This window comes from Phaseolus vulgaris, chromosome 9 (assembly GCF_051622355.1).
Source record: "Phaseolus vulgaris cultivar YP4 chromosome 9, ASM5162235v1, whole genome shotgun sequence".
Taxonomy (NCBI): domain Eukaryota; kingdom Viridiplantae; phylum Streptophyta; class Magnoliopsida; order Fabales; family Fabaceae; genus Phaseolus; species Phaseolus vulgaris.
The window spans coordinates 31,178,310-31,193,263 of record NC_143506.1 but is presented as its reverse complement, the minus strand read 5'-3'; the positions used below and the strand labels follow the sequence as shown (position 1 = coordinate 31,193,263).

Sequence of the window (14,954 nt, the reverse complement as noted above, 5' to 3'; positions counted from 1 at the left end):
GAAGTTGTATTCCAAGTTATGGCACAAAGGGTGGGTGAACTATTATGGTTGAAAATTATATTGAATGATCTTAAAGTGAAGTGTAAAGAACGTCTGCCCTTTATTGTGATAATAAATCAGCTATTAGAATAGCTCACAATTTAATTCAGTATGATAGGATAAAACATACCAATATATATCGACAATTCGTCAAAGAAAATTTAGATAATAGTCTTAGTATTGGTTCTTACATTCCACCAGGATTCAGCTTGCAAATTTGTTTTAAAAGGGCTTTCCTATTGAACGTTTTCATGATCTCACATACAAATTGGGAATGATAGATATCCATTCACCAGCTAGAGTTATGAAAATATATTGTTTAGTTACAAGGAAATATTAATCTTTGTAATTACTATACTGAAGATACTGTAGGATACTAAAAAGATATTGTAATCATTATTCTAGGAGTTTAGAGCTGTATACAAACCCTCTTATATTGGTTTACAATTGAATGAATAGAATCAAATCTTTTCTATATCTAAACTCTTTTCAAGTTAATACACATGCTGCAATACAAACATAAGACACTTGTTTTACCTGCCGAAGGGTCCTGGCAACTAGAGCCTCTATCACGGGACCTCTATCATCATTGAGTAGATGGACTTCATCAATAATTAACAGCTTTACCAGCATTGACAGTGACATGTCACTGCTCTTACGTGTAATGACATCCCATTTCTCAGGTGTTGTCACTATCATCTGATTTAAACCACAAAAATAATTAACTTAGTTTGCCTGCTGGCACAGAAATCCTAACCTTCCAATTTTCTCAACAAACCTGAGTTTCTTCGAGTTCATTTTTAGAGAGCTGCATATCTCCAGTAAGCTCTCTAACAATCATATTCAAAGGAGATAAACGTTGGCTGAATGTTGATGTCACTTCTGCAGCCAAAGCCTAGAGTAGAGAAGGCAAGAATCTAAAATTAGAAATGACACAAATGCAGGGAACAACAAGCGAACATGAATACAGAAATGTAAAGAAGAGAATACACACATCAACATACCTTCATTGGAGCAACATACACTATCTTAAATTCCTCTTTATGCAAGTAACCCCCCTTGAAGTGCTGTCCAATCTGTACAAGTCATTTATAAAGTTAAAGAAAATAAGTTACTCCTCTTCACAGCTGAAACATGAAAAAGCACAAACAAATTGAATGATTAAGAAACCCCGTGAAAACAATTAAGCCCTACACACAACTTTTTTGCTTTCAGCATCATGACTCTAACTACATCATATCAAAATAATGACCACATATACTAGGATTTTTTTGTGATACAACAGCTATTAGGGTTTTAGAAGCAGCAACTGCATATGAAACACTGATATTCTAATTTGTTTCACATACTTGTATCAAATAAATGACCGATATCTATACTTTTGGATAGGTAATCAATATGGATCAGTAAAGTATCCAAGCCTTCAAAAAAATTATGACAATCCAATTCAGCTATATAAGACATAAAAGCTTGTAATGTGAAACACATTTCCAATGCCAACAGTTGTTTGACACATGTCAAAACACTTCTCATTAAGCATTCAATTAGAAAAAAAAAACTAGTCTTGGACAATTAAGCCAACACCTCCATACAACTCGAATACTTAAGTTGGCACCTCCATACAAATGGCCACACACAACTACTATTATTAAAAAAATATTTACTTTTTAACTTTCTAGTTATGTTGTGTATCACTCTTTACATGCCAGATGTCAAAGAGACAGTTGTCCTCAGCTAGCTGAAGTTCCTTCTCATGTAAGCTTTAGCTACCTAGTCCACAGTTGGTTGCCTGTAACTCTTAGATCAGTAACTAGTTAGGACTTTCCCTCTATAAATACTAACTTGTATCAAAACATGGTAACTTATCTCTCATTAAGTAAAATTCAGTAATTCTCTCTAAACTTCTCTGACTGTGTTCTCGGAACATTTATAGAAGTCAACTTAAATATAATATACAACATTAGTGGTATATGTTTACTTTGCTGGAAAGAAAATAGAGAGGAAAAACACAGGTAAAAATGTCTTCTCTCTTGTTCCATTGGAGAGAAAATAGAAGAAAAATGGAGAAAAGTTTACTTCTAGAAACAAAAATTCAAAAGTTTCCTTCTTTCCACTTTACCTTCAATTCAAATTTCAAACTTTCTCTCCTCCCATATTTCCATCCATACAACAAAAGAGACATTAAAAAGTAATTTCTATAACATTTTTTCAGGCTCGTTCTCATAGAAAAAGGTTTAGAAAATTGATTTATGTTGAATATGTTTTTCTAAAAATATAAAAAAGAATTACAAAATGTTAGGATAGGCTTTATTAAAAAGTTGTTTTGAGTTGTAACCATATGAGCCTAGAGACCTAGACATGTCTTTACTTGTTTTCTATTTTTTTCTCTCATACATTGTATCTCAGATTTATCAACAATTTCTATATATAAATATGAAAAGCCCAGAGAGACTTGTTCAAACTCTCTAAAGTATATTTTCTATCATTTTATTTTTCTCAAGTTAGTATCAAAGCAGGTTAGTCCCGCTCTGCTTGTCCCTGTCTTGTCCGGCTAAGAAACACTGTCCAGCCACTGGCCATCACAATTTGCTCTCGCGACCACTATATCTGGAATGTCCCTCTGATTGATGATGGCCAACCCCGCGGATCCGGGAGGCAAAATTTTCTTCACACATCACCAAACATAGCCTCTTTTAAGCGCATCACAAGTGTGTTTTGCCCACATGCCGCCTTCAAGTCACTAAAGAGACGCTGTGCCACCTCAGTTGGCTTTATCGATTTCCGTACATCCCATTCCAGCCCCTATTTCCTTGTGGGTTGGTTGTTTGGCTCCCATTTTCTCTTTGTAGGGAAGGATTTCCATTTTACTCCTCTTTTCTGGTTAGAAATGGCCTTTGGGCCTATACATTGTTTTTCAGGTTCTCCCACCATTACATTTCTACATTTTTTTAAATTATCTATACATATATATCGTTTTTTTTTTGTTCGTGATGCTTCTGTCATAACCCTTTATGGTCCGAAGTCTTTTCCATTATTTGATATCAATAACACTGCTCCAAACCATCAGATTGGTTAAATTGAGGTCGATGATAATAAATATTTAAGCACCCAACTACAGTTCATCGATTTGGATCTGAATTGTAACTCCAAATTGTACCAATCCATGCCCATGACACTGGGGAAAGAAATCAATTCAAAACAGCAACAAATATAAATTATATGTTTCAGGGAAAAGTACATATAAAGCAAGTGACTATTCACCTCGTGTAGAATTGAAATCATAGCTATGTTAGTTTTGCCAGCTCCAGTGGGAGCACACACCTGCCAGAACATAAAAAGCACTTTGTTACGCTAGAAAGTAACCATATTTCTCTCTTAATGAAAGACTTCTATAATCATTAGTAACTGTTTGAAAACTAGACCATATTTCACTCACTAGAATATTCTCATTAGTTCCATAAACAGTTGGAAATATCCTGCTCTGGATTCGGTTTAGTGATTTGTAACCACGGAATGCAGCTTGTGCAAACTCATCCAACTCCCTGATCTCAATCTGAAAGTGTGTAAGGTAAATATGAATTAATAATGTTTTACCAGAAACCAGTACTTAGAAGACAATATGGGAATCGGGGCGAAGCAATAGTCATGTAATTTGTTAATATATATATAACAATAACCAAAACTGCATAGGTGGGTTTAACTTTTTGTAATTGTTGCGTAGTTATCATCTTACAGTAACTAAAGATCCAAGGACTAGCAATACATGCATCTCGCCCTTCACTCACTTCATATGTCATTAAAGTATCAATAATTTCATCTTACAGTCCACAAAAATATTCTTAATCCCTCAATAAATAGTTGAATGTAACTCACAAGTCAAATATAAGAGATATACCAGCTTTTCTCCAGGTTTCAAGGGTGCAGTTGGTTTTGGGGGAATAATAACCTCTTCGTACCCCTTAAAATGTTTCCTTACAGTTCCTTCAGGAAGAGCAGTAACAGCTATTGACTCGGACCTATCTCCAGACCCAATCATTTCATCAAACAAATTTTTCCTCTCACTTGCTTGAAGTAAAGATGAGAAATCCAGAACAGACAAGTCACCATCACCGGCATGTTCTATTCCACGTCTATTTCGTTTTTCCTCCTTGCGTCGAAGCTTGTCAATTTGCTTTCCTGATTCTGTTTGAACAGTGACCTAAAAAACACAATTCCTTAATTATCTACAATTCCTTAATTATCTGTTTGGTAAAGATAAGAGAAATACAGTAGATAGAAATAAAATGGATGAATGAAAATAGGTGAGAAAATAAAATGGAAGTTAAAGGTGTTTGGTAGAAGAGAGAAGAGATGGATTGGTACAATATAGTGGAGCCAACCATTGTTTAAGTATTTCCTCTCTTTTTCTCCCACCAAACTACCCAAATTACTGCTATCTTCTGTCCCCCTTCCTTTTCTTCTCAACCAGACAAAAGCAGAGGAAGGCAGTGTTTTAAATAAAGAATGCATTTAAGTATGGATTTCACTATATACAAGTGAAGGAGTACAGATTAATTAATAAAGAACATGAACAATACCTGTGTTCCATAACTAGGCATGCGAGACTGAGCATTTGAAGCATTTTTATCAGACTTCAATATCAATAAGCCATGATGAATAGAATCAACAATCTCCTTTCGATGCTGCAAATTATCACAAAAATGTCAACTACGACTTGAACAAATCCATAAAACAACTACCGTCTTTTTCCAATATCAATTTGTTAGAAACCAAGAAAAGAAAAAGAAAAGAAAGATTTTTATTGACTAGGATGAAAAGAACAATAAATAGAATAGAAATCTTTCCTCCAAGGGTGTTTGCCCTTCACAGAGGATTTCTCTTTTCTCAAAGAGCCAATGCTCAATTTACAATAACAACAAATCTGCCTCTATCCTATCCTTCTTTCCCTATTTATATCTAGCTAATCCCTCCAACCAACTAATTAACCAATTAATACAATTTTTAAAATTGAGAGGAATTAGCATACTCTTACCAATAAAATAATTTGCACAGTTTCAAATGCACTGTCACCAACAAGATCCAACAGATCTCCAGCTATCTTCAAGAAGAGAGAAAAAATTATAAGTTTCAACAAAAGCAGTAAACTGTAGTTATATGAAAATCTGTAAGGAAGATTGAAACCAAGCAATATACCTCTTCACCAGGCTTTTCTGAATTAAGAACCCGGCAAATGGCCATTGCCAATTCATCTCGGGATAGCTGTGAATTACAATTCCTAACTATTTTATCACATGCATCTCTTATCCAAGCCAGGTTGAACTTTTCCCCATCGGCAATAGAATGATCTGCTGTACTGGTATGACTATACTGTTCATTGTGAAATTCTAATGGAACAGTGCTTTCAAAATCAATCATATCTCCATCATCTAAGGATACATCAACCAAGAAACGAGCAGGTGCTTGAAAAATCAAATTAGCTCCAAATTCTAAATCCTCATCGGCGTCTAAATTTCTTTCAGATATTTTATTGAGTGGCTGCAAATTTAAAAGCCTCTGTGCTAGTGATGCAACTTGCCTCAACTTGGCATCAACAAGCGGGTGTCCAATAAGTTTTTGTAATTCAAACCTGTATACCAATGTCAAAATGAAAGTTTAATGTTTAATGTTTTGAACAATATGCAATCATATACTTAAGCCATATTATAGCCTCAGCATTTTGTAAGGCTCGTTAATTCTTTAGATCCAAAAGTCATGCAAAATTGAACAATTACTTTGGAAAATGCAAAGGAAAAATTGGAAAGTTCTGATTACAACATATAACACACCAACCATGATTCCCTCCCAATGCATCCGCTACATAATTTCCAATAAAAATCTTTTATTATTAGTTTCTTAACCACCAACCCAAAGCCACAATCAGCAAGATCCTTACCTTATTCTTATAAAGGGCAAAAGTGAATTCACAAATACCAACTATTTAGTGTGTTTGTTTACCAGTTTGAGCAGAAGTTTCACATGTTACAAGAATTTAGACATGACTGGAGATTTTTTATGAATTCCTGTTCAAAAGTATTTCAACACTTGTACGAACATATGTAATATACTACCACATTCAGGTTAATGACTCCTGTAATCAAGCTTATCAAACTTTTAAGCTAACTAGTACACGTACAAGTTTACAATTCTGGGTAGAGAAAATTAGTTAGCTCGTTGCCAAACTCTTACTCCCATAAACTCCTGAGTCAAGAAGTCAGTTCTTACTCCCATAAACTCCTGAGTCAAGAAGTCAGTTCACAAGTTTGAAATCAAATGTAACTTTTGCACCCTCACCATTGACCCAGTTGTGTTAGAAGTTTACTACAGCTCAATGATTGAAGAAATTAACTCATTTTCTAAATGTCCTTACTTGAGGAACTTATCTATGATTCAGTTATTTATATAGTTTGATCTTGTTTACTACAGATATACTACCACACTTTATTGTTGAGATGTGCTGATTTGCTTTGTTATGGAATTGAAATGTTGAATTATTGTTACACAAATACCTTATAATATGTCATCATTAAAAAAATATTATTGTTATAGCAAGTAAACTCTTAGAAGTCTATAAAATGAGTGTGTAGAAGTTCCATGACTTTATGTACACTCTCAAATTTGACAATACTTACTTTTGTTCTGAAATAATTTTATCAATGTAACCCTCCTCCATTGGAGTGCCAAATAGCTGGTACACAGCCAGTGCCACCTCATGGAACTCCTCGGAATGCATTTCACCGTCAACCGTGTTCACCACTGCTCCTATAAACTGCTTGTAGGCCTGCCGCACTTCTGAAGAAGCTGTTTCACCAATTCACCAAACACAAACATGGGAATCCTTAGCCACATTCCTTTTCAAATCAATTGAAATTTTTTAACACATGAGTCTTACAACCACACCATACCTTCTTCCCACCCGTGAACAATCTTCCGTGCCAGTTCCGATTCATCAAGAGAACTTGCAGGACTAAATGCCACAATTCAACACCCAAAATAAACCATCAATCAACAAATTGCACGAGAAACAAACGCCAACTTGAAAATCACAGAACACTCTAAAATAATCAAATAATAATACAGCCGAAACCAATAGCAGCATCTCAAACTCTGTCAATTGGCGGAAACTGGAAAAAATTTACAATTGGACTATTCTCAATTCTCAGTTCCTTTTTCTGACTATTATTAATAGAAAAACAAGTGGAACGAAAATGAGAAAGAACAACAAAAAATGCAATCAACAACGCGATGATTACTTGCGAGGTTTTTGTTTATGGAGAATGGTTCTGCGATGAAGATAATACTGATCGACATCGAAAGGTTCTCTGAGAGAGTTGGTAAGACGAGGAATCTGAATCAACATTTCTTCCTAATTTGAATGTCCTTTAACTCGTGAAGAATTGATAGCCTTCAAAAGAAGCAGGAATCAGATGAAGGCTGCAAAAACCTGAATGATTATTATTACACTGCTCTGTGAGTCAAGTTTCAACTTTAAAAGTCTGGGTTTTGCTTATGCCTGGGAGAGGGTGCATTTGTGAATGTGTCCCTTTAATTTCCTAATTTTTTAAATTGTAAATGGTACTGGAAAGAAAAGAAAAAAATACACATAAAATTTGTATTAGGTGAAAATAAAATTTTGAATATATTAAATATGTTTTTTAAATACTTATGTATTTTTAAATTTAAAATATTTTTCAAGTTTTAATATGAATTAGGGTTCTAACACATGAATTGTATAATTTCCAGTAATTTGGATTCTTAATATGAATAGAAAGACATTCTTGCACATGTGTGCATTCTTTTATGATAATAAAAACATATAATTAAAAATATTATTAAAATTATAAAAATTGTATATATAAAAATGTAATTATAAAATTTTGTCTATTAATTATTATAATATCTATAAGATATATAGGTTATATATAAAGGGATTATCCATTTTAACTATTCTAAATTGTTTTCTTATTTTATCTTTGTTTAATATTTATTTTATTAATTTATTTTGGTTATTTATACATTTTATAATTTTAAGAGTTAATAAAATAGTTTTTTAATTTTAAAATTTTATTTTATTTGTTCTCACGGATAAGAGGATAAGAGAGTAGAGAGATTGGTACATTAATTTTATTTTGTTGTCAATTAACTTGTAGAAGAGTGAAAATATTGATTACTTTTATGTTTCAAACTGATATTCTTTTTTATTAAATAAACGGTTTTTAATTTTAAAATTTTATTTTATTTGTTTTCACACTTAAAAGTGGAGAGATTTGTACGTTAATTTTATTTTATTTTATTTGTAGTCACTTAATTGACAGGAGGATGGAAAATTAATTCTCTTATTTGAAACAGTTATCTAAAGCAGTTTTTAATGTAGAGCGGTTTTTTAATTTGTTCTCTCTTATTTTATTTTTCTCCTTTATCAAATCTCTTGAAATCCAATAACATATTTCTCTCATTCCTCAAATCTCTTGAAATCCAATAACATATATATGATACATACAAATACACATAAATTTATATTTAAATAAATATATATGATAATAGTAAAAATAAAGACTAAAAAATGCAAATGTGTCTGTGTTCCCGCTAGTTATAATAATAAAAATGTTTGTAAATTTTCATCAAAACAAAAATAAAATTATAATAAAGTGTATATATATAATAATTATAAAACATTTTAATTTTATTTAAAAATCATACTTATAATTACTAGTGCAACATGTGCTTTGTCAGCCTATACAACTCATAATATATTTTTGAATCTGAAATTACATTATATATCGTTATATACAGTGTACCATAAAATATTCTTCTAAATTTTATAATTCAAAAATCTAAAATATATACATTTTAAACCTTTGTAAAATTTTATGGAAGTGGAGGAAAAACTATGGAAGTGCAAGGTAATAATTACCTTAAACCAGCCATAGTAATACTAAATTGATCGCTTAAAAATTTCAACCAATCAACACAAAAATTTTGTTGATTTCTTTTAAGAGATTTATAGATGTCAATTAAATTTATTTGTTATTGTTGATTTTAAATATAGCATATTATATTTATTTGTTTTTATATACAATTTATTTTTTCTGTATGTTATTTCAGTGTATGAAATACTGAAATAACAGAGGCAATTTCTGTGTTCTCTGCTCAGGCCAAGCATTTCTCGAGTCCCTATGCAAACAAACAAGTGAAAAAATCTGAGACAATAAAAAGACTATGGATCAACTAGTAGCAGTAACTATGTAAATGAAAGAGTACCCAAAGAAAAAGTACTCATAACCCCACACCAGGGTCCATCATTCCACTACCATTTTCACAACTTTTTTTTATTACATCAAATTCAAAATCATCTCTTACAATTTTTTGTCTTGCTCATTCTCACATCACACTCACACTCTCTCTAGCAACCATTGCTACTCTTCCAAACAACCTCATCTTTCTGCTTCCACCTCTAAAAATCAGCACCATGGCCTTGTTTGCTTTGGCAGTAGTGCTTCTTTTGGCCTTCATCAGCTCTTCAAGTAAGCATCTTTTAGTTCTTATTACATTTTATCTTCTTTCATATGTACCAACAAAGCATTTTTTTTTCTTTCATGTTTACTCTTTTTGGTTAAACATTTGTTAAGATCATCTTTTTTTATGTTAGATCCCTCTGTCACAACATTTTTATCATTTCTAAGCACACAACATATCTATACATATGCAGAGAGTGTTTCATATGATTGACCAAATGCTTTCTTGATTATGTGTGTGTATTTGTAGTTTCTTTTTTGGCTTAAAGTTTTTATGTGGAACATGATAGGTGCCACTTGGTGCGTTTGCAAGGATGGAAGTGATACCATACTGCAGAAGACCTTGGACTATGCTTGTGGAGCTGGAGCTGATTGTAACCCTTTGCACCAAAATGGCCCTTGTTTCCAACCCAACACTGTTAGAGCTCACTGTAACTATGCAGTTAACAGCTATTTCCAAAAGAAGGGCCAAGCTCAAGGGTCTTGTGACTTTGCAGGAACAGCCACTGTTACTGCATCAGATCCCAGTAAATCCTCCAAGTCACTCTTTCTTCCTCTTTCTTTTGTAAAAAATAATGGCCATAATAAAAGAGGAATCTCATATCATGATATCCTTGAAAACTTAAGGATTTGAGTAATTTTATTAAATTACCATTTTGCTAAAAAAATTATCTTTTGAAACCTCTAGGTACAAATTTTGGACTTAATATCTAAACTAGCCTTAACATCTTTGTTGTTTTGAAGATTAGTAATAATTTGGATAAATGTTTTATTTGAGATTTAGTTATAGTAATAAAAATGACCCTTTTTGAGTTTTTGTGAAAATTCAACTCAAATGGTCCTTCATAAATCCAATGTCTTGCCAACTAGGTCCCAATCATTGAATTATATGGATTTTAGTACTGTTATTTAGAATCTTTCTCTTTAGGGTACTTAAATTCATTTACCAAGTTACCTCAAAATTCTTAGACTTCCAAGGTTATCATGGCAACTCCCTAAGAGTAAAACCAAGAAATTAGTCATTTGAAAAACAAAAACTGACCCTGCTTTTCTATCATCCCCTTGTTGTGTTGTTTTTTTATGAGCAGGTTCTGCAGGATGTTCCTACCCTGCAAGCACCAGGTATGCATATTGAACCCTTCTCCCTCTTCATCTTCTGTTTTGCCTTTTAGTTTGAAATTTGATTCTTCTAAACCTTTAAACAACTTTACAAATTTCCCCCTTAAATAGCAGGTTTAGTTTTTATTTTCTTTTGCCTAAAGTTTTGTATGGTAGCTGGTATGTTGTATATAGTATACACATTTAGTAGCATAGTGGCTAGTGACTTTACATGGCAGCTAACTTTACTTTTCTCATAATGGAGACTGAGAGCAATGCTTACATTAAAATTTTCTATCCCCACAAAAGGTTCTCTTTTGTGGGGAAGTTTTGTGGGGAAGTGGGTGCATTATTCATTTGTTTTCCATAATCTCATTTTCATCATGTAGAAGAAGGGTTCTCTCTGGTGTTATCTTTTTTTCACACCAGACATTTTAGTTAAAAGAATAATGAATGAAACAACAGACTATATATTAATGTGTGGTAGGGATTAGTTTTAAGAAAATATTAGCTTATTTTTAAAAACTCTCTCCTAAAGTTTCAAAAAATAAACAATATTTTTTTTTCTATCCCTTTGGTGAAAGTTTTTAGATTTGATTTATGTATTATTGTATAATATATTAAGAAAATTATTCAATGGCAGCTTTATTTGTGAGCGTGTGAAGTTGGGTTTGTTGTGCATTTATAATATTAATATTTTTAAATATATCATGATTAATCAAGTTAATATTTAATAACATACTGTTCTATGTTAATTACTTTTTTTCTTTATTGTGCATTGTGAAAAACGTTGCTTTTTTGCTTAGGCTAAGTCCAAATCCAGCATTACTTTTATTTATTTTGCACTAGCTGCGTGGTCCATTCTAGGCCAAACTCTTTTCTCATTTTGACCAATGATGATGATGATGCAGGGCTCATTCATTGCTCATTTATTTGTCACCAGTGATTTTAATATACACCTTTTGATTTTTTTAAATTTATTTTTATTATTAATCAAAATTTAGGTAAATAGTTGTTTCAGTTGTTATATATTTAGTGCAATAAGAATTTTTTTTTATAATTTTAATACAATTTTTTAATTTTATTTAAACTTAGGTCATAGTTAAGATAATTGAACATGAGTTTACTTTTTAGTAATTGGTAACTATGTTTATTAAAAGGAAAAAATAATATTAATATCTAATTAAAAAAAATATTTATTTTTTCAAAATTAATTCTATATTAATATCCATTTTTTCTTTAACAAATGCAAGTGATGATTATTAAAAACAAAATATATATTCAATTACTTTAATTATTAAGAATGTTTGAATAAATTTAACATAATTAAAAAAATTATACTAAAATTGTTATTTTTTATTATACTATAAACAAAATATATTCTCAGCCAATTATTTACTCCTAATAACTCTTCTGACTAATTTAAATATTTTCTGCTATTAAAATTACTGTATAAAATACTTATCAATAAAAAAATACCATGAGAATATTAAAAAATACATTACCTACCTTTCTAATAAGGTAATGGCATAGACTGCTAGCTTTAATCTTATCATAGTTACTGAAGTAATTGAGACCAATGATTTAGGCAAACATTGATCTTATCAAGAAGTGACAAAAAGAAAAAATAAAAGACAAATTTGTCTCCATTGTGCTCTTCTATCCCATTTATTTGCCTTTTTCATGACTAATTAGATGTAAAACAAAGAAGTTTAGGAAGTTTATGAGATTACCCATAATTTTTTTTTCACTTTTCATGATGAATCAATAATTGTTTTGGGTACATGATAGTTGATTATACAACTTTAATAAAGAACTTGTAAATAATGCTTCGAGATATGAGCCAATAATTTTGGAAAACTCTAGTGTTATGTTTGGTTGGATGCAAAGAAAGTGAGAGAGCTGAGAAAAACATTAAAATTGAAAAAAAAAAAAAGGGAAAGCTTTGCACAAGAGTATCTCTTTTTATTAAAGTTAATCTAAACTAAATTTCTTAAGTTGGGTTACGTAAAGAAAGAAATAACCCACTTTGCACCCTTCCTAATATGCTTAATTAATTAATTATTTTTCCTAATAGGTCTTTCAATGTTACTCCATAGATTCATGTTGTTCTTTAAGCTTGTTGAGAAACATTTTCAAACAAATATGGGATGTAGTTATTGTTTTGAGTATTCAATTATTATTTTTTAGTTGGGTTGCTAAATTTTTTAACATTTTTGTATAATTTTTTTATAATATCATCATACGTTATAAAAATATATTAGTTCTTATGATAAAAGGAATAAGATGAGAGATAAAAAGATCTAAAAACATTTTACAAATAAGGTAAAAGAATCAATATAATATTAGTAAATACCAATTATAAATAGTATTTACTTTAAGAAATTTAAACCAAAATTTTATAATTTACTAGGTATTTATTTGATTTAATTTTTTTATGAAATATTAAGAGTAAAAATCAATGATGAGCCTAAACTTATTTAAGCATTTATTAAATACTTCTTTGAGATAAAAAGTACTACTCTTTGGATTTTGTGTCATGGTCAAGTACTCCTCAGTTTTCACAATCATAATTTGGTGTTTTCACAAATATGTTACATGTGATAAGCATTAGTAAAAGGAGAATTACACTTAAAAATGGTATAAAGATATCAGTCTATTAATTGACCACAACTTAATTATTTCACGAAAGCTAATACAGCAAAAAAGAAAAGGTTAAAATTATTATAAAGAAAATATGGAAGAATGACACCTGAAACAAATGAAAGTAAAAAAAAGTGAGAGCAATACCTTAAATAGTGATATGAAATATTAAATATTAGTTTCACTTTTTATTTTATTTTAATTCTTATCCATGTAGGTGCCTCATACTTTATTTTTTCTAATAACTTTAACATATTTTTTTCTAAAGTAATCAACGGTGAATTATTTTATGATATAACAGTTAAAAATAAAAAAATAATTTTTTTTTATTAAAATATGCCTCCATATAAGAAGAAGATGAGAAATTTGAAAGGTTATAAACTCATATATTTGACTATAATTTTTCAAATTGAAGATATATAGCAGCTGAATTCTTGTTTGAAACTAATTGTTTTGTGTGCATAAGAACTTCTTCTTGGCATTCTTTTTCCTCGTGTGAATCAAAATTGTCTTTATTTGTTATTTGTTATGGTTACTTGATTTCTCTTGTCAGTGACATTTCTCAACACTCATTATACAGTGACATTCTCTTAGAAATGAACATCCTTACGCCTAAAATGGTAAAATTTATTCAAAAACTCAAAAGGGTTGGATTTGGTCCATAGTTCTGTTAGGAGTACTCAGGTAAAAATTTGAGGGAACATAATGTAGTATATATGGTCCATGCTGAAACACTTATTTTTTGTGATTTTCCATTCTGGTGAAATATATGAAGAGCAGCAGTATCTTCATGAAATTTGAGGACAAAACAATGTTAAAACTTCTTAGTAACTATCAATGGTTGAGTATGCCCCATAGTTATGCCACTGTACTACATGAACACAGTTCCAGCCCATATATAACTCATTGGATCTTCATGCATGCTGCATGATATTATATCTCCAAAGAAATTTACTGTGTAGAAATTCAGGCTTAGAGTGAAGAGAAACTAAACTTTGAAAGAAAAACTATCTAGTGTTTTAGCTCCTTAAACATTTTGGAGACTTAAAACTATTGATGTTGGAGATCATCTTAACTAAAAATAAGAACATTTTCATAATATAAGCGTCTAAACTTAATAGTTGATAAAGTATATAAGAACATGTTCATGTAAATTTATAAGGTTGAACTAAAAGTTCATCTTTCCTTATAGTTGGTAAGCATATCCTTGTGATTGTGTTTCAGTTTAGGGTTTACTTTTGTGGGGTTTGTATGCATGTGGTTAATATAGTATTCTGAGCATTGGTTCCCTTTTCATAAACAGCACTGCAGGCACTGCAACAAGCACTGGGACAACCACACCTTCCTCTGGAACCTCTTCCTCTCCATACAGTTCCACACCAGGAGTATTGGGAGGGATTGGCAGTGGCACTGGTCCTTCTGGGGTTGGCACATATGATGGTCATGGTGGCCTTATGAACACTAGTTTTTTCATATCCTTCTTTTCAGCCTTCATGATGATTCTGTATTGGTGGGGCTGAAAAGTTTCTGCTTCTGTGCATGACTCTGACCATGTTATTATGATGGACAAATGTGATTCTGTATTTTACTGTGCATAAATGAGTGTGCATGTGGCTCTGCAAA

General features: G+C 31.1%; 2 protein-coding genes across 3 annotated transcripts in view; one reads left to right on the top strand and one right to left on the bottom strand.

Moving 5' to 3' along the window:
- Positions 1–7,619, bottom strand: part of LOC137820235 (U5 small nuclear ribonucleoprotein helicase) — a 34,880-nt gene extending 27,261 nt beyond the window's left edge. For both annotated transcript variants that reach the window (XM_068624195.2, XM_090294855.1), the window contains exons 1-12: positions 7,329–7,619; positions 6,981–7,042; positions 6,708–6,876; positions 5,233–5,665; positions 5,072–5,137; positions 4,617–4,721; positions 3,935–4,237; positions 3,476–3,592; positions 3,301–3,360; positions 1,044–1,115; positions 818–934; positions 577–738 (exon numbers count right to left, since the gene is read on the bottom strand). In XM_068624195.2, coding sequence (XP_068480296.2) covers positions 577–738; positions 818–934; positions 1,044–1,115; positions 3,301–3,360; positions 3,476–3,592; positions 3,935–4,237; positions 4,617–4,721; positions 5,072–5,137; positions 5,233–5,665; positions 6,708–6,876; positions 6,981–7,042; positions 7,329–7,435 — 1,773 coding nt within the window. In that variant the 5' untranslated portion in view covers positions 7,436–7,619. The remainder of the gene's footprint in view (positions 1–576; positions 739–817; positions 935–1,043; positions 1,116–3,300; positions 3,361–3,475; positions 3,593–3,934; positions 4,238–4,616; positions 4,722–5,071; positions 5,138–5,232; positions 5,666–6,707; positions 6,877–6,980; positions 7,043–7,328) is intronic.
- A 1,695-nt stretch (positions 7,620–9,314) lies between these two features.
- Positions 9,315–14,954, top strand: LOC137821956 (PLASMODESMATA CALLOSE-BINDING PROTEIN 2). Its single transcript, XM_068626779.2, has 4 exons — positions 9,315–9,599; positions 9,881–10,117; positions 10,679–10,712; positions 14,635–14,954. The coding sequence occupies exons 1-4, from the start codon at positions 9,545–9,547 to the stop codon at positions 14,849–14,851; spliced, it is 543 nt and encodes a 180-aa protein (XP_068482880.1). The 5' UTR covers positions 9,315–9,544; the 3' UTR covers positions 14,852–14,954.

Excerpts from the sequence above, each read along its gene's own strand:
- LOC137821956 (XM_068626779.2), top strand. The coding sequence starts at position 9,545 with ATGGCCTTGTTTGCTTTGGCAGTAGTGCTTCTTTTGGCCTTCATCAGC. Across the intron at positions 10,118-10,678 it reads TGTTACTGCATCAGATCCCA|GTTCTGCAGGATGTTCCTAC; the intron begins GTAAATCCTCCA and ends TTTTATGAGCAG. Across the intron at positions 10,713-14,634 it reads TCCTACCCTGCAAGCACCAG|CACTGCAGGCACTGCAACAA; the intron begins GTATGCATATTG and ends TTTCATAAACAG.